The following is a 21,873-nucleotide window of genomic DNA, read 5'->3' as shown; positions in this document are numbered from 1 at the left end:
TTTTAAAAAATATTTACATACAGTACAAGCTCATTCCTCTGAATGGCCTGGGGGGTAGCCAGGATAAAGAAATCTGGGCAAACCAGAGTACTATTTACATAGAGTTACATTGGCCAACAGAAAAGGATAGCGTGGTAGTGGGAGGGGGAGGAATCAGGAAACTTAGTACAGAAAATGATGGGCTTTACTGCAAATTCCAAACCACCCAACTTTTCTCAAGGTGCCTCACGTGGGAATGTTCAGAACCAAGGACTGAACAGCCATGGCAGTATGGGACTGTGCTCAGTCGGAGACAAAGCTGCCCGTTATGGTTCTACAGTGACGACCAGGTGATCACCTTCACTTTCCTTTGTTCTACAGACCAGGATGTGCACTTTTTAATTTTTTTGCATAACTGCAGATTCCCTCTGTGAATGAGAAACATACCATCTCACACTGGATTTTTACCTCCAGAGTATCTGCTTTCATTTTTAAGTTTTCAATAGTTTCAGAAGGAAGTTTCTACTCTCATGGTTGTCGAGAAGAGCTTAGAACTGTGTGGGGAGTGTCCAGTACAGGCCTGCAGGACAAGGTAGGACTGTAAATGGCAAAGAGGTGGGGCTTATTGCTCCACACAGCTTTGAAGGACTTTCCATAGTTACATTTCCTTGCCTCAAAAAGGCCGTCACAATCATATCATCCCTCTGATTTCTGCCTTCCTTGTTCTCTGATAACCGCTTCTTTGCTAAAAAGCATCCTATTCTACCCAAAAACCTTTGAAAGCAATAATTGTGTATGCAGGAAATTATATTTAATTTGCACAATTTATTCTGGATGCAGAATTGGGATTTCCTCGCACAGAATTCTGAATTTTCTTAAATGCAGAAAACCCAAAGCTGCTTCTTCCTGCAAGCAGGAACATATTTAACATGCCCCCGTGGACATTAAGAAGGTTATTAAAAAATGGTTCCAAGGATCAGTCTAACGTTGCCACAGACGATGGGGATTTTAAATTTCTAGAAAAGGGGCTATCGATCTCTCATAAAAACCAGGAATTAAAGCACATATTCCACATTAAATGTTCTGTGAACCGGTCAGCAACTTCTTAAATATGTAGCATACAACAGAGATAGCCCAGTTTTCATCTACAATAAAATCATCAGGAGGGAGATCACTGAAGCAGATCTGTAATGGTGAGTAGTACTTTGAAGAACTTGTAGGAACCTTGGGAAAGTCCAGTTGGGAACATTCAAGAGTACAGGTCTCTAGTTAATGTCCGTGTAGTTCATTAAACCGATGTAGTAGTAGCTGCAGGTTTGCAAACTATAAATGCCATCTCGGTAACCGCTCAAGTCATACCAATCCATACAATGAAAACATTTTTTACCTTCCGAAGCTGGATAAGGAAAATTGTGGCACTAAAATATGCTCATCAGTGTACTCAAGTGTTAGTCACATGTGTGAACATGATTAATATGAGGGAAGTTAAAAACGTATTGCTTTGATTCTGCAGTTAAGACCACTCCCGATGTTTCAGGGACATTTTGCAGCGCAGTTCTCGATTTCTCTGACCCTTAACAGAGAAAAAGGCAGATTTTAAAGGGAAGACGTTGGCAACTGTAAAATATTTCAGTAAATGACACAGCTAAAACACTGTTTAGGCCTCTGATGTCCCTTCTCCATTTTCATGGGGCTGCAGCTGTTCCCTTTCTTGTTCTTCCTGAGGTGGCCGCACCCGTTTGAAGAATCCCATCTGTATCGAAGAGAGAAAGAGAAAAAATCACATTGCATATTGGGAACAGAGGTTCATTCACTTGTATGGCTGGGGGTAAATTAACAGAAAAAAGTAATATATTTATTTGGCATATACAATAACACGGATTAAATCAATGGGCCTGGAATACAGGCTACACATAAAACCACCAGTATAAATTGTTACAAAAATAATCAGTGCAGTTGATGATATACAAAATATAAATAGCCAATAGACCCGAGGTGTTTCAGTCTCTTGAGTCAAATTATACAAAACACGATTATTAAAAACACCTCTGGAAATGCACTTTACAAGGTATGATATCAGAAATTTATAAACCTTATATCCCGTGTGGCTAGATGTAAATTAATAACACCAATCACAGGTCTTTCAGCCTGGTAATTTGCTTACACAAGTATCTACTGCAAACATTTTTTATGTTTCCGGATGTGTTGTAACATCAACAAGTGACAAAATATATTAGCCAACACATCTGGAAATATAAACTATTTTTGGACCAGATACTTGTGTTTTTAATAATAATGTTTTGTATAATTTGACCACTGAGGAAGGCTCAAGAGGCGTAGGGTCTATTGGCCATTTATATTTTGTATATCATCAACAACCCTGATTATTTCTGTAACAGTTTATCCTGGTGGTTTTATATGTAGCCTGTATTCCAGGGCCAGTGTTTTAATCCATTTTATTGTGTACACCAATAAAATATATTACTTTATAAGAATTTTCAGTTTCCAGCTCAACCCTTGGGTTCCCTGTACTTTTCTGGTTGAGCCCCCCCCCCCTTTTCTCGGTAGTCTATCTGGTAAATTAACAGAAACCACAGGTATGGACCTCTGACTCTGAATTGAACCGACTTTTCTCTTGGACTACATTTTGACCTGGACTCTATAGATCACCTGACTACATTTTGGACTCTATAGATCACATGGACTACATTTTGACCTGGACTCTATAGATCACCTGACTACATTTTGGACTCTATAGATCACATGGACTACATTTTGACCTGGACTCTATAGATCGCCTGACTGTGACCTTGGACCGCTCCTGACCATGCTCCTCTGCCTCTGGCCCTGGCATATGACAAGTGAAAGGACTTTGCAAAATGCTGAAACAGGAGACAGTTTCAGGCCACATGTAGTGTGAGATCAGTGGTGGGAAGTACTGTCCAGTCGCAGGAGACATGGCAACCCCTCATGGTCAAGGCAAGAGAGGAACAGAGGTGGTTTGCCATTGCCTGCCTCTTCGTAGCAACCCTGGACTTCCTTGGTAGTCTCCCATCCAAGGACTAACCAGGGCTGACCCTGCTTAGCTTCCAAGATCTGATGAGACCTGGCTAGCCTGGGCCACCCAGGTCAGGGCCTGACATCAGTACCAAGATTTAAAAAAAGAAAACAATTAAACAATTAAATACACCACTTACTCTGTACATTACAAAAATCAGGAGGGCCAAAAGCAATAGCCCTGCCAGGACAGCCAATATGATTACCCATATTTGCACTGTCATGGGAGCTGGCTGGATACCCCACAAGATATTTGTGGTAACCTAAAACAAAAAGACAAAAAAAGAAAACATTTTTTTTGAGAGAGAGATACAACATGAGGATATCATGGCATGAATGACAAGCTGTGAAAATTTCTCACAAACACGACAGCGTGGCAGCCAGCCTGGAGTAGTGGTCAGAATGCTGAACTGGAATTTGGGAGACCCAGGTGCGAATCCCTGTTCTGTCATGGAAGCTCACTGGGTGCCCCTTGGGCCAGCCACACACTCTCAGCCTAACCTTCCGCACAGGATGCTTGTTGTAAGGATAAAATTAACACATGAACACATGAAACTGCCTTCTACATGAATCCTTGGTCCATCAAAGTCACTCGTCTACTCAGGCAGAAGTCTTTCACATCACCTACTTGCCTAATCCCTTTAAGTGGAGATGCTGGGGACTGAACCTGGGACCTTCTGCATGCCAAGCAGATGCTCTACCACTGAGCCATGGTCCCCTCCTTAAGGGAAGAAGAACAACATAAGCTACTTTAGGTCCGCACTGGGGAGAAAGGTGGAGTATAAACGAAGGGAAAAAATAAATACAAAAACTATCAGTAGGGTGAAATAACTGTGTAAAATAACTTCTATTATTGGCAGTCCTAACTGGACTTTTTAAAACTGTGACTTTTGTGGGTTTTATAATTGTTGTTTTTATGGTGCTTTAAATAAGGTTTTATTTATATTGTAAGCCGCCGCGAGTTCTGCAAGAGAGAAATGCGGCTGAGAAACGTTCTAAATAAATAAAGAACACAAATAAATAAAAACAAATAATGAATACTCTGCCATCGCAACTGTGTTTTCCTGGTGCACCCCTTTGTGCTCTTCATTCAAGACCAACGTTATATCACGTGCTGCAGAACCATGCTTCACTCCCTTGACAAACACAAGGCCAGTGAATAAAAGCCTTAGAATCAAGGGAAAAGATGCATTGTGCCTGGATCTGAAATCGTTAGAAAACAATAGCCACATTTCACGTTGAAAAAGGTTTTCAAAAGACCACCTTTTGATATGATTGGGAAGAAGCCCCATGGTGCAGAGGGGTAAGCTGCAGTACCGCAGTCAAAAGCTCTGCTCATGTCCTGAGTTCAATCCCGATGGAAGTCGGTTTCAGGTAGCCCGCTTAAGACTGACTCAGCCTTCCATCCTTCTGAGGCTGGTGACATGAGTACCCAGCTTGCTGGGGGTAAAGTGTAGATGACTGGGAAAGGCACTGGCAAACCACCCCGTAAACAGGGTCTGCCTAGTAAACGTCGGGATGTGACGTTACCCTATGGGCCAGTGTGGTGTAGCCAGCGTGGTGTAGTGGTTAAGAGCGGTGGTTTGGAGAGGTAGACTCTGATCTGGAGAACCAGGTTTGATGCCCCACTCCTCCACATGAGTGGCAGAGGCTAATCTGGTGAACTGGATTGGTTTCCCCACTCCTACACACAGAGCCAGCTGGGTGACCTTGGGCTAGTCACAGCTCTTTTAGAGCTCTCTCAACTCCACCTACCTCACGGGGTGTCTGTTGTGGGGAGGGAAAGGGAAGGTGATTGTAAACCGGTTTGAGTCTCCCTTAAGTGGTAGAGAAAGTCGGCATATAAAAACCAACTCTTCTTCTTCTACCTTTACCTTTTTTATATGATTTGTTTTTAACATCTTTCAACGTCACATGTTTGTTTGAATAGTTGCAGTTTTTATTCAGTGATTTCGCTGCTTTTAATCGCTATATATCATAAGCTGCTTTAGGGATCTTTGAGAAACTACATTGAGTGGAGTCTTATGCTCGCACGCTTGGGAGGAAGCTGTATTGAACCCAGGGGGACTTTCTTTCAAGCCAGAGGGCAGAGGATTATGGTGCCTATGATTTGTGGCTTTCACTGTCTGGCTATCAGACCAAAATGTTAATCTGCGTGCCAGAGCCAGTTCCTACTAAAACAACAATGCAAAGATCAAGCTATTCATCTAAAGCTTTTAACTGAAGGCTAAAATTTAATTAAAAGCTTAAGCAGCATGAAATCAAGCTCATTCAACGGTGCGCCATTTAATATCAGCTGGTAAAAAATTGGTGGAAGCTGGTCAAATGAGCGTTTCATTTCCCCTGATCTTTTCACCTTAATTATGTCGCTACGGGTCAAACCCATTTCAAATATCAAAACGGCTTACTATTGTAGAATTGTGAACGTCTTCAGGAAAGGGAAGATTCCTGTATGGGAACTCGATCACACTGAAGGATGCGGACGACTTAAGTGAATATGAATGGTTCTGGTTTTCTTTCTTTAATGGGAAGGAGAAAAAAAAAGGAATGTCAGCAAGATCTAGAAGTCTCACGAGACAGCAGGAATAATAAAATAGCAGCAGATGCTCACATTCATGAAGGTCTGAGTCCAGAGGCGAGATTTTAAATACAGAATCGCACTCTTTCCCCTTTCCAAGCGACCAACTTGACAGAATATCTTCAAACATTCAGCAGTTCCACAGCCCTGAGGTTAAAACAAGAGACAAATAATGTACAATGGTTTTAATGTTCATGTTTCATCTTCCGAGAAGCCAGGTAGCACAGAATTTGCCACGCGTTCAGTACTTCTGGTATCTGGACAACTTGTTCTTTGATCTGTAGTGGTTAAGAAAGGTTTTCAGAAGTCTCGATTCAATAAAAAAAAAGGTTACTTGTGATGGAATTAGTATGCTGCTGGACTAGAATCTTGCTCTTCAACGTCACAGGGTTGTCGAGAGGATAAAAATGGGAGGGAACCATATAGACCACCCTAAGCTTTTTGGAAGAAAAAAGGTAAAGGTAAAGGTCCCCTGTATAAGCACCGGGTCATTCCTGGCCCATGGGGTGACGTCACATCCCGACATTTCCAAGGCAGACTTTGTTTACTGGGTGGTTTGCCAGTGTCTTCCCCAGTCATCTTCCCTTTACCCCCAGCAAGCTGGGTACTCATGTCACCGACCTCGGAAGGATGGAAGGCTGAGTCGACCTTGAGCTGGCTACCTGAAACCCACTTCCGTCGGGATCGAACTCAGATCATGAGCAGAGCTTTTGACTGCAGTACTGCAGCTTAACACTCTGCGCCACAGGGCCATATAAAATGTTGCTGCCGCTAAGAATACATTGGGCAGTGATTGAAGCGTGTGCATTTGATCATTTGGGGGATATTATCATTGTAAGTCAGTGTTCATAGACCAGAGGCAGATTGGTCATTAAGGTCACCGGGCCCCAAGCAAGGCGGAAGGGAGCCTCCACCCGCTTGTGTGGTCAGGCAGACACAAGACCATGGCTCTCTCCCTGCGCAAGGCAGGCTGTCTGCTCTTCCTCCATCCCTCCCACCTCCATAGGAGGGGCGGTGCAGGGCCAGGGACCTGTCTAAGGTCCATTTTTTGGCCTCCCAATCTGCCACGTCCCTAAGTAAAACAACAGCAGTTTGTGTTGATGATGGGGCCGTAAGTCAGTGGTACAGCATCTGCTTGGCACACAGAAGGTCCAGGTTCAACCCCCGGCATCTCCGGTTAAAGGGACTTGGCAGGTAGGTGATGTGAAAGACCCCTGCCTGAGACCCTGGAGAGCCGCTGCCGATCTGAGTAGACAATACTGACTTTGATGGACCAAGGGTCTGATTCAGTATAAGGCAGCTTCATGTGTTTATGTGTGTAAGTAACACTGATTACGTTCAGAATGCAAATTGATGTCACCACATCCTCATGTTTGACGATGCGCTAAAAACTTGAAAGCAAAATTAAAAAGAGAGGGACAAGGTCCTCTTTTTTCCTCCCACAATGTCTTTCCCCGACACTAATAAAACACTTTTGGGCCACAGGAGGCCTCGTCCTTGAACTGAGAGAGCTGGATAAAAAGATACACCCTCGGCGCATTCTTTTAGAATTCCAGAGTCCTTGACATTTCCCATCCCTGGAAAGGCCTCGAAGGAGGAGTCATTTGTCAAGCCTGGTGACTCAGTGAATGAATCAGCCGGGGTAACCTGCCCGCTGTACATCACAGGCATCCGAATTGCAATAAACATGGGGCATTCAATCATGGCTAGCGAGGGCCATTAACACCCACTGCTGGCTACTCTGCAGCGGCTGAGGTAATGCCGTGCGCCTCCCTCCCCTTCGGGGGAAAAATGCTATTGGGGCTGTTGCCAGAGAAGCGTGTATGCTGCGTTTCGAATGGCCTTCAGCGTCTGCCAGAACGCAGAAGCCGAGGAGGATGTGCCAGAGACAGGGTGTGTAGTGGTTAAGCCAGCGTGGTGTAGTGGTTAAGAGCAGTGGTTTGGAGCAGTGGAGTCTGATCTGGAGAACTGGGTTTGATTCGCCACTCCTCCCCATGAGCGGCGGAGGCTAATCTGGTGAGCTGGGTTCGTTTCCCCACTCCTACACATGAAGCCTGCTGGGTGACCTTGGGCTAGTCACAGCTCTCTCAGCCTCACCTACCTCACAGGGTATCTGTTGTGGGGAGGGGAAGGGAAGGTGATTGTAAGGCGGTTTGATTCTCCCTTAAGTGGTAGAGAAATTCGGCATATAAAAACCAACTCTTCTCTTCTTCTCGAGGTGAATGATGGAAATGTGTCATTTGTGTGTTCCAAGCGTGCACTGAAAGGCCTATGGTGCAGACTGGGGCTATTTATTCTCCATGTGGGACAGGGGACATTGAAACCATTGAACATGTACTGATATGTTGCCCATTCTACCATGAAGTTAGATCAAAGCTTATTCCCCCTCCCCCTTGGTATATTCCCCGAAGAGTCCGTTGAGCTTTTGGCAAAGAAGCTCCTATTAGAAGACCCTCAGCTTATGCTCCAAACTGCCAAGTTCTGCGCTGTTGCTATTAAAGTACGCAGAGCTTTATTAGAGAATGATCGTTAGAATATTTTACAATTTTATCAATTTTAAGGTGATAATTTTAATCAGGGGTTTGTTCTTATTGCTCTTACACCTTTATTTGTATGCGAAGCCTGTGATTCTGCGGTGCAAAATTATTGTGTCTGGAAATTTTGATGTGTTGGCATGTGATTGGTCAGTTGACCGTATTAATAAATTTGATTTGATTTGAGCTATGTATTCCGAAAACCTGAAATGGGTTTAGGGTGCCCAAGATGCTTTATGAGTAGACAGCGTTATAAATCGGTTCTCTTTAGTGTTTTCGATAGGGGTATGACTAGCAGGCCCTGACCTGAATGGCTCACGCTAGCCTGATGTCCCCAGATCTCGGAAGCTAAGCAGGATCAGCCCTAGTTAGTACTTGGATGGGAGACTACCAAGGAAGTCCAGGGTCATTACATAGAGGCAGGCTATGGCAAACCATCTCTGAATGTCTCTTACCTTAAAAACCCTACAGGGTTGCCGTAAGTCAGCTGCGACTTGACAGCACTTTCCACCAACCTTATGACACAAAAAGTGCTCCTAAAATTCTCACACCATAATTAAAATAAATGGCAAATGATTACTGGCAAAGAAATCAGTGCAAAGCTGTTTACCAAAGTTTGTACGTCTCCCTCTGCAGCGCTCAGATCCCTCCGATTGATATGGTGATCGCGGTTGTCTTCTCCGTTCAATGTTTCATTCTTTTCATCTTGTCCAGTAGCCGACATCTAGAGAGGCAGCGTCAAGAAAAAGTTCAATGGTTTTTGTACAAACACATGCACCCCTAAATACTTTATCTGCTGATAAGCAGCCAACAGAGGAGCACCTGAGAGTTAAATGTGATACGAAGTCTGCAAAAAATCCGGGCTCTCTTGACCTGCCTCGTTCGGCAAGCTGCTTATTCACTAAGACTCACCAGGTGAGCCCATAAGCGAGTGACTCCATGACCAGATTTTGTGCAGGCAAGGTCTGCCCAGGTAGGTTGAATTAGAGTGTGCTTGAATCGCAGCCTTCCAAAATCTATTTGCTCCCTGCGTCTCTCATCTTGAAAAGAATTCCCTCAGCATTTGTGCAAAGCAACTTGTATGCCGACTGGTTTAATATATATTCTTTATTATACTTCATGTATTTTTTAATGTTTTTTAAAAAACCACGTTTCTCACCGCGACTCACGGCGGATTATACAGTGTAAATCATTGCAATCGTTAGGACCATACATCTAATAAGCAATGCAATAGGACTAGGAATTGCAGAAATTTGAAACGGAACGGTTGCCTGAATAAAGCATAAGTAGTGCTCTTTCTCAGTGTATTTTTAAAAAACCATCCCTCTTCTCCCCTGCATTTAGGAGTCCTCTGTGTGTGTGTGGTTCTGCCTCCGGCTGCAGCCATTTTATGGTTCTGCCCACCACCCTGTGTCAGGATTCCAAAGGTGCCCACAGGCTGAAAAGGTTTGGGGGCCCCTGGATGAGACAGACAGCTGGCCTGATCCAGCAAGACTACTCTTATGCTCTGTCCTTCAGCTCCCTTGGATTCTCCTAACGCACCTCAATACCAATGTGCTGTTCTTATCATTCTTTAAAAATGGAACTTCCGGAGAGCCAGCGTGGTGGTGGATAAGAGCGGTGGTTTGGAGCGGTGGAGTCTGATCTGGAGAACCGGGTTTGATTCCCCACTCCTCCACATGAGTGGCGGAGGCTAATCTGGTGAACTGGGTTGGTTTCCCCACTCCTACCCATGAAGCCAGCTGGGTGACCTTGGGCTAGTCACACTCTCTCAGCCCCCTCCACCTCACAGGGTGTCTGTTGTGGGGTGGAGGGGATGGGAAGGTGATTGTAAGCCGGTTTGATTCTCCCTTAAGTGGCAGAGAAAACCAGCTTGTAAAAACCAACTCTTCTTCTTCATGGGAAAAAGAAACTCTCCGAAGCATGGGGTGATGGAGACAGGCCCGGTAATACTGTGCCAACAAGAGCAAAAGGAATGCACAAAATACAGCCAGTATGATCACAGACCATCCCCTAGAACCGTGTTGGCGAACCTATGGCACGGGTGCCACTTCCGGCACGCGTAGCCCTTTCTGCCGGCACGCACGGTTCCTCCAAGCCGCTGGCTTTTCCAGCTCTGCCCCACCCCGGATGGGGGAGGCTGTAGCCCAGGGGTGGGGAACCTCCGACATGATTGGCGGTGGCCCCCGGACTCTCCCACAGAAGCTGCCGCCATTGCCGCCGCTGGAGCGTGCGCGGCCAGCCAGGCGGGTGGGAGAGCGGGGAACAGAAGCCGAGCGCTCACACTCGGCATGGCCGGTGGCTTCTCCGGCACCCTCTGGGCCTGTGCGGGCGGAGGGGCATGGCTGGTCGGTGGGTGCGAAGGAGGCGCCCTCTGCCCCACCCTGCTTGCCTCTCACAAGCCTGCCGCCGCGCCCCACCGAGTGGCAAATCCAAGGCAAAACCTCCCATGCATAAATGGCCTCTTTCTTTTTCTGTCTCCCTCTGTCCTTTTCTTTCTCTCCCTTGCTCCATTTCTTTCTCCCTTTCTGTCTCTTTTTCTTTCTTTCTCTCCCTCCCTTCCTTCCCTTTCCCCCTCCCTTCCCTTCTTTCCTTCCTTCCTTCCTTCTTTCCCTCCAGCGGCTTCTCCGGCACCCTCTGGGTCTGTGCGGGCGGAGGGGCGTGCAGTCCTATTCCACCTTTGAAGTGCCCACAAGCCATCCTCCAAACACCTTTCCATTTATCTTGATATGTAGAGAGAAAACACTAAGGAACTAGTTGCCAATCTCCAGGTACTAGCTGGAGATCTGCTATTACAGGTGATCTCCAACCAATAGAGATCAGTTCCCCTGGAAAAAATTGCCACTTTGGCAATTGGACTCTATGGCACTGAAGTCCTTCCCCAAACCCCGCCCCTCCTCAGGCGCCACCCCAAAAACCTCCCACTCATGGCGAAGAGGAACTTGGCAACCCTAGCCTCTCCCTCTGGGCCCCCTCTGGGGGTGGTATTCAGGTTAAATTGCCGCATTGGCACTCGGCGATAAATAAGTGGGTTTTTGGTTGCAGTTTGGGCACTCGGTCTCTAAAAGGTTCGCCATCACTGCCCTAGAAGTTCTGGGCACAGTGCCCTAGCAAGTCTTTATTGGGTGGTGTGACAGAGGCAGGTGTTAATGGCATTTGAAATGTACGAAGCGGATGTATGACCCTTATTCTCGAGGTGTTCATAACTCAAGAATTCTACTATATATAGTGAATTACTTCACTGCTTCCAAAAAAAATGCCATTATTCCTGGAATGGAATAAAGCAACATTTGCATTCCACACAAGTATCTCTGGCCAGGATTAAAGAGAAGGCCGAGACTAGCATTCTGAACAATCGAAAATGCCCTTAGTCAGGCATAACCAAAACAAGACTTTTTTCCTGTTGTTCAGCTAAGCTTGTGGAAAACATGAAGCCTGTCTTTTCAACTTCTTTAGCAAAAACCCCCAAAAAATCTGACAAAGAATTGTAAAAACAAACGTGATTTACTGAACAGGGAGGTGCGAATCAAGGGATCGCACATAGAACTCCAGGCAATACAACTCTTGAATTGAGAATACCAAGGCACAAAATTGCTGCATATATTTACTTCGTGAGGGTATTTCTGTGTCACCTCTTCAGAGTACTGTGTGAGGCGGCTTATAATTAAAAACCACAATATAAAAAACAAGCCATTTAAAACAATATATAGTTCTAATTCTTTTTAATGTTACGTCCCACCAGAGCTTTACCTGCTTTTCTTCCCACCCTCTTTAGTGCATCATATACAGTTCATTGATTAAGAGAAAGACAGAGGAATGGGGTAGAACAGGGGTGTCAAACGTAAGGCCCGTGGGCCGGATCCACATGAAGCTGCCTTATACTGAATCAGACCCTCGGTCCATCAAAGTCAGTATTGTCTGCTCAGACTAGCAGGCTCTCCAGGGTCTCAGGCAGGGGTCTTTCACATAACCTACCTGCCTAGTCCCTTTAACTGGAGATGCCAGGGATTGAACCTGGGACCTTCTGCATGCCAAGCAGATGCTCTACCACTGAGCCATGGCCCCTCCTGGCCCCTTGACAGCTCTTATCTGGCCCACTAGGCAGCCGAGGCAGCCACACTTCCCCCTCTCGATCTGGGCTGGCGAGGTATGGCCAGGCTCGACCAAGTGACATTTATGTCATATCCAGCTCTCGTAACAATTGAGTTGGACACCCTGGGGTAGAATGCATGACTTAAAACAAAAAAACAAACAAACCAGAATAAGCTACCCTAAGGTCAAGAATCAACATGAAACATGGGGCTAATATTGATACAAGTCATCTTATAAATGATGTCTAATAAATTCAATACAAACACAAAAAACTTATATACAGGAATGTATATAAGTTGTTTATTTGTGTTTGAATTAAATTTATTACACACCATTTATAAGATCACTTGTACCAATATTAGCCCCAAGTTTCATGTTGATACTTGACCTTGTGTATGTGTGTTAAGTGCCATCAAGTCGCTTCCAACTCATGGCGACCCTATGAATGAAAGTCCTCCAAAATGTCCTTTCTTTGACAGCCTTGCTCAGATCTTGCAAATTGAAGGCTGTGGCTTCCTTTATAGAGTCAATCCATCTCTTGTTGGTTCTGCCTCTTTTCCTGCTGCTTGACCTTAGGGTACCTTATTCTAGTTTTTTAGGGTTAAGTTCCCCCCCCTTTTGTTGTTAAAAAAAAATGCCACCATAAGATCCCAAGCCCTGAACATGACGTAAGACCACAAGAAGAGCCCTGCAGGATCAGACCAGTGGTCCGTCTAGTCCAGCATCCTGTCTCACACAGTGGCCAACCAGTTACGCTGGAGACCCAACAGGGCATGGAGGTCAAGCACGCCCACTGATGTTGCCTCCTGGCAGTGGTATTCAGAGGCTTACTGCATCTGAATGCGAAGGCTCCCAGCTCCTGCCAGAAAAGATGCTGAGATACAACTAAGTCTGCTGACTGTTCCACGTTTCGACAATGGCAACATGCCATTCTAATTTATTTTTATTTATTTTTCAGACTTATAACCCGCCCTCCCCAGCATGCTGGCTCAGGGCGGGTAACATCATTTAAAAACACAAAAACATTCAATACATTCAGCACATAAAAACATTCAATAAAACATTCAAACCCCCAACATGACGGCGCACTTGTTCCCAAATATACTGTTAAGTGCCGTCCAGGTGGCACCCCTTCATTCTACCTTATTCCCACTCAAGGGAAGGAATATGAAGTCTTGGGATGGTGGAGTGCATCTCGCCACCTGCATGGGGAAGCTGCTTCACTTACAGATCTGTCCTAAGCACAGTTACACCCTCCTAAGCACATGCGCTTCAATGGCCTTAGAAAGTAACTTTGCTTAGGATGACGCAGTCACCTGGAGGTGACGGGCAAGTGGTCATATCAACACGATCAGGTGTGATTAGAAATATAGCGCTAGAGGTACTCAAATTGACACCCCATTGGATTGTCTTAATATCTCCTTCTCTGGTGACGTTTCCATTATTTTTTTGCAGTTATTATTACTAATAATGAGCCATGTCGGCTCAGACATATAGGGAAAAAGGACCGCTCAGCACACCAATATTTTCAAAACAGCTTCCTCTTACCTTAATTTTTAGCGGGTTGATCTCCATATCCGAGGTGCAGTTCATGGGCCCTTCAATTTCGTACTGGACGATATACAGCAGGGTGCTGTTGTTGTACTTGTACGGCCACTGGAGATTGAGCATCACCTTGCTGAAGGCACTTGGGCCATTATTTCGGAGCTAGCGGGGAGAAAGAAAAGCAAGTGGGTCATAAGGGACTATTCTCTTTTGGATTTTGCCAGCATGGTGTAGTGGTTAAGAGCGGTAGCTTCTAATCAGAACTAGGACTGGGGAAAATGGAAGAATACCTTTTAATCTGATCTAGATGACATTGTTAACATAAAGAAACGTAATTAATTATATTGATAGTATAATGTGATTGAAACCTAATTGAGATATAAGAATAATTAAGATCAGACCATATCACGATGGGATAGAATACTTTATTAAGAGGCGGACGGAGGTGATGGGGAAGTCAATAAATTTTCCTTTATTTTTTATTTTTATTTAGCACTTAAACAATTATAACAACATTACCTATGATTTAGTTTTTAATACTACGTATATTGTTGTTTGTTAACATGGAAAACTTATATTATAAAAACCAATAAAAAAAATTCAAAAAAACAAAAAACAAAACAAAAGAGCGGTAGCTTCTAATCTGGGGAACCAGGTTGGATTTGCCACTCTGCCATATGACCAGCGGACACTAATCTGGTGCTCATCTGGTGAACTGGGTTGCTTTCCCTGCACCTCCACATGAAGCCTGCTGGGTGACCTTGGGCAAGTCTTGGAAGGGGGCTTCCTTGGGAGGTGGTAAGCTTTCCTTCCCTGGAGGTTTTTAAGAAGAGGTTAGATAGCCATCTGTCAGCAATGCTGATTCTATGATCTTGGGCAGATCATGAGAAGGAGGGAACCTTGGCCATCTTCTGGGCATGAAGTATGGGTCACTGGGGGTGGGGGGGGAGATAGTTCAGAATTTCTTGCATTGTGCAGGGGGTTGGACTAGATGACCCTGGTGGTCCCTTCCAACTCTATGATTCTATGATTCTAGTCACAGTTCTCTCTGAACTCTCTCAGCCCTGCCTACCTCACAAGGTGTCTGTTGTGGGGAGGGGAAGGGAAGGTGATTGTAAGCCGCTTTGAGGCTCCTTATAGGTAGGGAAAAGCGGGGTATAAAAACCAACTCTTCTTCTTCTAAGAAAAGGAGGATTAGGCCTACATTGCTATAGCGAGGTTTACCTCATAGATGTGTTGAACCAGAGGCCCAATATCATCTTCTGTTTCTGGATTCTCCTTGGGTTGCCAGTTGGGTATTGGGAGAAAGATGTGATCGGGAGAGGAGACCCTGAATAAGGAACACACACAGTCATGTCAGACACTGAACAAGCTGTGGAAGTTGTTACACGGTTCAGAAAATAAACCCCTGACTGAAGCGGCACAAGACTCAGGACTCACCCTCTGATTTCAACAGCTGCTAAGATTGCCAGGTCCGCCTGATAAGATGCCACTGGACTTAGGTTGTTAAACAAGTTGGAGCTGGAAAAAAAGTACAACGTCATAGAGAGAACATCTGGATTCAAGCCAGGACCCGCCATCAAAGGGAAGGCTCGGTCGTTATATTCCAACATCATACTGGGAACCTAATGTTTGTATAACGTGCTATCAAGTCACAGCAGACTTAGGATGACCCCAGCAAAGGGTTTCCAAGGCAAGTGGGAAGCCGAGGTGTTTTGCCATTGCCTTCCTCTGCAGAGTCTTCCTTGGTGGTCTCCCTTCCTAGTACTGACCCTGCTTAGCTTCTGAGATCTGATGAGACTGGGCTATACCAAGCCACCTTCCTGGGAATCTAATACTTCATGGTATTTCTAGTGCGTTATTCCTGTGATGACTGAAAAGTGCCTCATTTCTGATTACTTTTTTTTAATTGTTACAGTTTTAATTCATGCCATCGTATTCCCTATTACTATGTATGGGTGCGAGAGCTGGACAATGAAGAAAGCGGATAGGAAGAAAGTAGATTCCTTTGAGATGTGTTGTTGGAGGAGAGTGTTACGGATACCCTGGACCGCCAAAAAAACAAATCAGTGGGTTTTAGATCAAATCAAGCCTGAACTGACCCTAGAAGCTAAAATGACTGAACTGAGGCTGTCGTACTTTGGACATATTATGAGAAGACAAGAGTCACTGGAAAAGACAATCAGGCAGCAGGAAAAGAGGAAGACCCAACAAGAGATGGATTGACTCTATAAAGGAAGCCACGGCCCTCAATTTGCAAGATCTGAGCAAGGCTGTTAAGGATAGGACACTTTGGAGGACATTGATTCATAGGGTCGCCATGAGTCAGAAACGACTTGACAGCACTTAACACACACACACAGTTTTTCAAACATCCAGACATTGTATATTACTACACCAGCGTGGTGTAGTAGTTAAGAGCGGTGGTTTGGAGCGGTGGACTCTGATCTGGAGAACCAGGTTTGATTCCCCACTCCTCCACATGAGCAGCGGAGGCTAATCTGGTGAACTGGATTTGTTTCCCCACTCCTACCCATGAAGCCAGCTGGGTGACCTTGGGCTAGTCATACTCTCTCAGCCCCATCTACCTCACAGGGTATCTGTTGCAGGGAGGGGAAGGTGATTGTAAGCCAGTTTGAATTTTGCCAAATTAGCCTCTGCCGTTCATGTGGAGGAGTGGAGAATCAAACCTGGTTCTCCAGATCAGAATCCACCGCTCCAAACCACAGCTCTTAACCATTACACCATGCTGGCTCTCCACAGTTATTAACTAGGTAGATAAAACATAGAAACATAGAGCTAGAAAAGTCCCCAAGTGTCATCTAGTCAAGCCCCCTGCACAATGCAGGAAATTCACAGCTACCTTCCCCTCTACTCCCCCAGAGACCCCTGCTCTGTGCCCAGAGGTTCCCTGGGCCAATCTGGCCTGGAGGAAAATGGCTTTTTGACCCAAAGGGGCGACTGACATTACCCTGGGCATGTAAGAAAGGGCCATGAGAGCCAAACACTGACTCATCCCTACCTGCCCTACTTCTCACAATCTGCTTAAATTCATAATGAATCATAGAACCAGCATTGCCTCTTCTTAAAAATCTCCAAAGAAGGAGAGCCCACCAACTCCCAAGGATGTGTGTCCCACTGAGGAACCACTCTGTCATTCTTCCTAACGTTTAGCCAAAACCTCTTTCGATTTAATTTCAACCAGCTGGTTCTGTTCCGACCTTCCTGGGGCCCATAGGTGACGTAAGCGCTCCTTACCTACGTATCTGAAGATCAAACTTCACAAAAGTATCCATCTCAGACTCTTGGTGGACATTGAAATGAAGACCTGCCGAGAGCTTTGATACAACAGAAGAAACAGGAGGTCAAATAGGTGACCGGCAAAGGGAAGCTGGCCCATACCAACTGCCACACTTCACCAGCCGGCAAAATTCAAGAATGTGGTGCTGCCCCTCTTTAGACACTGGCTGCCCTGCACACACAGGCTTGGTGCATACACCATGTACCCTTCCTTTCACTGCGTACATAGCAGCAAACTAGTAAGTAGGTTCCTCCTTCTTACTTTGGTCTCAGCTTTCATGGGATTTCCAAGGTCACAGACGACCAGTCGTGTCTGATTCTCTGTTTTAAACGCACAGGATAGCCTTGCTAGAGCCTGCAGGGGAACAAAGGTGATTATTTTAAAAAACAACAACAGCACAGCATGATTCATCATCCCAAAGAAAGTCATAGATAGAAAGTTCTAAATATACTTCCTCCAATGTACACAGAAGTCTCTCAGTCTAGTTAGTTGAAGCTGACTTCTGCTGTAGGTCTATCATGGGGGATCCAACAGGCTTTTCCACTGGCGGAAAGGAAAGAAGGGAGTCCCTTTTGCCCACCCAAAAATCTGTGCGGCTGATCATGGGACCTGCATGGAGAAAAGCCTTGTGGGATGGGGACTATAATAAGAGAGTTGAAGAAGAGGAGAGTTGGTTTTTTTATATGCCGAGTTTCTCTAGCACTTAAGGAAGAATCAAACCGGCTTACAATCACCTTCGTTGCCCCTCCCCATAACAGACACCCTGTGAGGTAGGTGGGGCTGAGAGAGCTCTTAAGAGAGCTGTGACTAGCCCAAGGTCACCCAGCTGGCTTCATGCGGAGGAGTGGGGAAGCCAAACCCGGTTCACCAGATTAGCGTCTGTCGCTCATGTGGAGGAGTGGGGAATCAAGCCCAGTTCTCCAGATCAGAGTCCACCGCTCTTAACCACTACACCACGCCGGCTCTCATGCTGGGTGAAAGCTTTGACACAAAAGAAGAAATGGATGGTCAAAAAGGTGACCAGCAAATGGAAGTTGGCCCATACAAACTGCCACACTTCACCAACCGGCGAAAATCCCGGTAGGATCCAATCCAATGTCTACTCTGACTAGCGGTAGCTCTCAGGCAGAGGCCTTTCACATCACCCGCTCTCGATCTCTTAACAGGAGACGCCAGGGATTGAATCTGGGACCTTCTGCTCTCCCATGACATCTCCGCTAAATGAATACTTTCCCCCAATCTGGGTGGGAAATGATCTTTACAGAGAACAAATTAAGTTGTTCGAGCAAATCTGTTCTCAATATTATACACGATGGGTAGCCGTGTTACTCTGTCTGCATCAGTGGAAAAGAGCAAGAGTCCAGTAGCACCTTAAAGACTAACAAAATTTCTGGCAGGGTGTGAGCTTTCTGAAGAAGTATCTGAAGAAGTGAGCTGCGGCTCACGAACGCTCATACCCTGCCAGAAATTTTGTTAGTCTTTAAGGTGCTAGGGGACTCTTCAACATTATACAGTAATAAATTCTGCTGTGCCATATAAAATTCCACCAGTCCTTACTTCACTCTAACTCCAATTATATTATACATACAGCAAAGTATTATCAAGTATGAATCGAGACCCTACCTAATTTATGAAAATCAGAAATGCCACTATCAAATTCAGAAAAGTCACACAAGAAGAGTTGGTTTTTATATGCCGACTTTCTCTACCACTTCAGGAAGAATCAAACCGGCTTACAATCACCTTCCTTTCCCCTCCCCACAACAGACACCCTGTGAGGTAGGTGGGGCTGAGAGAGCTCTAAGAGAAGCTGTGACTAGCCCCAGGCCACCCAGTTGGCTTCATGTGTAGGCGTGGGGAAACCAACCCGGTTCACCAGATTAGCCTTCCCCGCTCATGTGGAGGAGCAGTAAATCAAACCCGGTTCTCCAGATCAGAGTCCATTGCTTTAAACTACCGCTCTTAACAACTACACCACGCTGGCTCCCAAGTTAAACGAAGCTTCTGCCTAACTCATTATGTCAATGATGTCTTTTCCCATTTCATAAACTAATTAAAGCTTTGCATGATGCCATTACACAGTAACTCGGTTCTATGAATTCGGCAGCAATATTGTCAAGTTAATCGACCAAAAAATATTTTGCTCAGTTAATGTACAAAACTGTTTAATTGCAGATACGGTGTTTGAGATAGTAATATCGACAATCGTTACTTCTTTGTGAAGGTAATCCTGAAGGCTTTCGGAGGAGGAACATTCCCAGTGGCAGAATCTTTGGAGGAATTAACTGAGTTTTTCAAAAACCCTGTTAATTATTGCCATGTTGGGAAGAGAACAGCAAGCGCTAGACACGGGGGCTATTCTCCTGGGATTGCTCTGCGCCTTTCCCAAGCTGTAAGAGGATGAGCCTGAATTAATTTAATTACCACATGTGTGGCTCGAAGCGCCTCAACAGAAATAGCTTTGTCTTAGTAGCTAACCTGGTGTGCTGCATGCAGGCTGTGCATTTTTACTAGGCAGACACCTCCCTCCCCGTTTAAGGTACGGATCATCCTATTTTATAGGTCCAGCTGGCTGTCCTCATGCTGGGCCCTGTGACTCTTAAACGGATGAAATTAAAATAGCTTCGGCAGGTCAAGGCAAAACCAAGGAAGCTTTAAGGGAAGGGTGTGGGCTCCCTTTGTCTAACAGCCTCCTTCCTTCAAATACGGTCTGGGACCTTTGTATCTGCGGGACCGCCTCTCCTGGTATGCTCCCCAGAGAACATTAAGATCTTCAAATACAAATCTGCTGGTGGTCCCGGGCCCAAAGAGTGTCCGGCTGGCCTTGGCCAGGGCTTTCTCTGCCTTGGCCCCTGTCTGGTGGAAGAGCCTCTCAAATGAGACCAGGACCTGCGGGATCGTAGGGAATTCTGCAGGGCCTGTAAGACAGAGCTATTCCACCAGGCCTATGGTTGAGGCCAGCTAAGTTTTTTTTTCCATCAATGCTGGCCTCCCTACAATGCACACTCCACTCCCCCCCGCCCCAGCATCATTCTATCTTTGGGGATGTGGAATAGAGCAGGCTCTGCTGTGGCCAATATATCATACCAGTTGTGCCTTGCTGGATAATATATTATTGCTTCGTGATGTACAGGGCTGTTTTTTAACCACAGTTTTAACTGTTTTATTGTGTTTTATGATAATTATTATTTATGTGAGTTGCCCTGAGCCCAGTCTTGGTTGGGGTGGGCGGATTATAAATTTAACTAGCTGATGGACGGACGAAAGAAAGAAAGAAAGAAAGAAAGAAAGAAAGAAAGAAAGAAAGAAAGAAAGAAAGAAAGAAAGAAGAAGAGTTGGTTCTCAATGAGAGTTCTCAAGAAGCAGTGAACTATCTAGTCCATCTATCCTCGGATAGTATTGAGATTTCTCGAGTCAAATATGCTTGTCTGCTCTGGGCCACGCTGGCTACCGTAGCCAAGGCCCCACATCAAAGCCAAAATAGTCATTTTCCAGACATTCTTTTTTACCATCAGCCAGACATCAAAAACGTTTCAGTATAAAGATGAACAACACGCTAAAGTTTAATGTGATGCTAAATTAGCATTGCCAACCTCCATTTGGGACCTGGAGACGACCCGGAATGACGACTGATCTCCAGACTACAGAGATCAGTTCCCCTGGAGAAAATGGGTGCTTTGGAGGGTGGACTCTATGGCATTATACCCCGCTGAGGTCCCTTCCCAAACCCTGCCCTCCCCAGGCTCTGCCCCCAAATCTTGCAGAATTTCCCAAGAGTTAGCAACAGTATGCTGAATAAAGGCCTAGCATCCCAACAGCTATACCACAACAGATACACCGAGCGACTGCAATATTTACTGGACCTACCTCGTTGTTTCGAACGATGCCGATAAAGTCAGCTTGAGGAGGGACGGTCACAAAGAGTTCTGCTTCGTAGGCTCCTTCCCCTTGATTCTGGGCATTTACGATCAGAGTTAGAGGACTGTCATCGCCGATATAGATCTGCTTCTGATCGCTGCCCAAGGCCAACATGGAAGAGAAGAGAGCTCTCTAAATCACAGCGTGCTCAGTTACATTAAACGAATGGCCTAGTGTCACCCTAGCGTTGATCTAGATTAGCAGAGTGCCCTTGAAGAGGTGAATGGACATTCATCTACTCAATTACAACACAATTACAAAAAATATCTGATAATCATAAATTACATGCTGAAAAAAGGCCCATCCCTGATAAATTACTTCTTTTAGTGTAACACACACACAGAGTTCTTTGACACCAAGAGCTGAAGAACTGCCATGTACCGCCGGATACAATAACGTTGTATGAACAGCATCAATACCATAGTGAGGGAATGGGAACAAATCAACAGGGATGTTTTAAAAAATTAAATTATGTCTCTCTCTCTCTCTCTCTCTCTCTCCCTTCTTACCGAAAACAGTGCTACTTACAATAATTAAAACAATAAACGGAAAAAAGATAAAACATCCACTGAAAAGTTAAAACCCTTCAAACAAAAAATGTTCGCGTTGCTTGGCTTAATTCAAGCATTGATGAATGGTGAAAACTGCGTTTAGGAAGGATTTCCAAAAGTGACGGAGCCACTACTGTTAAGGCCCTGCTCTTTTTACTCTAGTACTGTTTCTTTTGACATCTCAGAAAGGACCCCCTCCTCTAATTACATTAATTGGAAGACTCATGGGGAAAAGGTATCTCTTACACTACTGCCTAGCTGGGATTGGCAGGCATTGTTATTGTACCCCAATGTGTGTGTTACAGCTACAGTTGCCAA

General features: G+C 45.2%; 1 protein-coding gene across 1 annotated transcript in view; it reads right to left on the bottom strand.

Annotated features, from left to right (window-relative positions):
- Positions 1-1,563: 1,563 nt before the first annotated feature.
- The window catches only part of ITGAV (integrin subunit alpha V), a 78,397-nt gene continuing 58,087 nt past the window's right edge, over positions 1,564-21,873 (bottom strand). The window contains exons 20-30 of the mRNA XM_056861201.1: positions 20,954-21,101; positions 17,348-17,440; positions 17,044-17,123; positions 15,226-15,306; positions 15,010-15,115; positions 13,789-13,947; positions 8,759-8,872; positions 5,648-5,761; positions 5,445-5,555; positions 3,177-3,299; positions 1,564-1,732 (exon numbers count right to left, since the gene is read on the bottom strand). Coding sequence (XP_056717179.1) covers positions 1,637-1,732; positions 3,177-3,299; positions 5,445-5,555; positions 5,648-5,761; positions 8,759-8,872; positions 13,789-13,947; positions 15,010-15,115; positions 15,226-15,306; positions 17,044-17,123; positions 17,348-17,440; positions 20,954-21,101 — 1,225 coding nt within the window. The 3' untranslated portion in view covers positions 1,564-1,636. The remainder of the gene's footprint in view (positions 1,733-3,176; positions 3,300-5,444; positions 5,556-5,647; positions 5,762-8,758; positions 8,873-13,788; positions 13,948-15,009; positions 15,116-15,225; positions 15,307-17,043; positions 17,124-17,347; positions 17,441-20,953; positions 21,102-21,873) is intronic.

The sequence above is a fragment of the Euleptes europaea genome, chromosome 15 (assembly GCF_029931775.1).
Source record: "Euleptes europaea isolate rEulEur1 chromosome 15, rEulEur1.hap1, whole genome shotgun sequence".
Classification (NCBI taxonomy): Eukaryota; Metazoa; Chordata; class Lepidosauria; order Squamata; family Sphaerodactylidae; genus Euleptes; species Euleptes europaea.
This window is presented reverse-complemented; position numbering and strand designations above follow the sequence as displayed.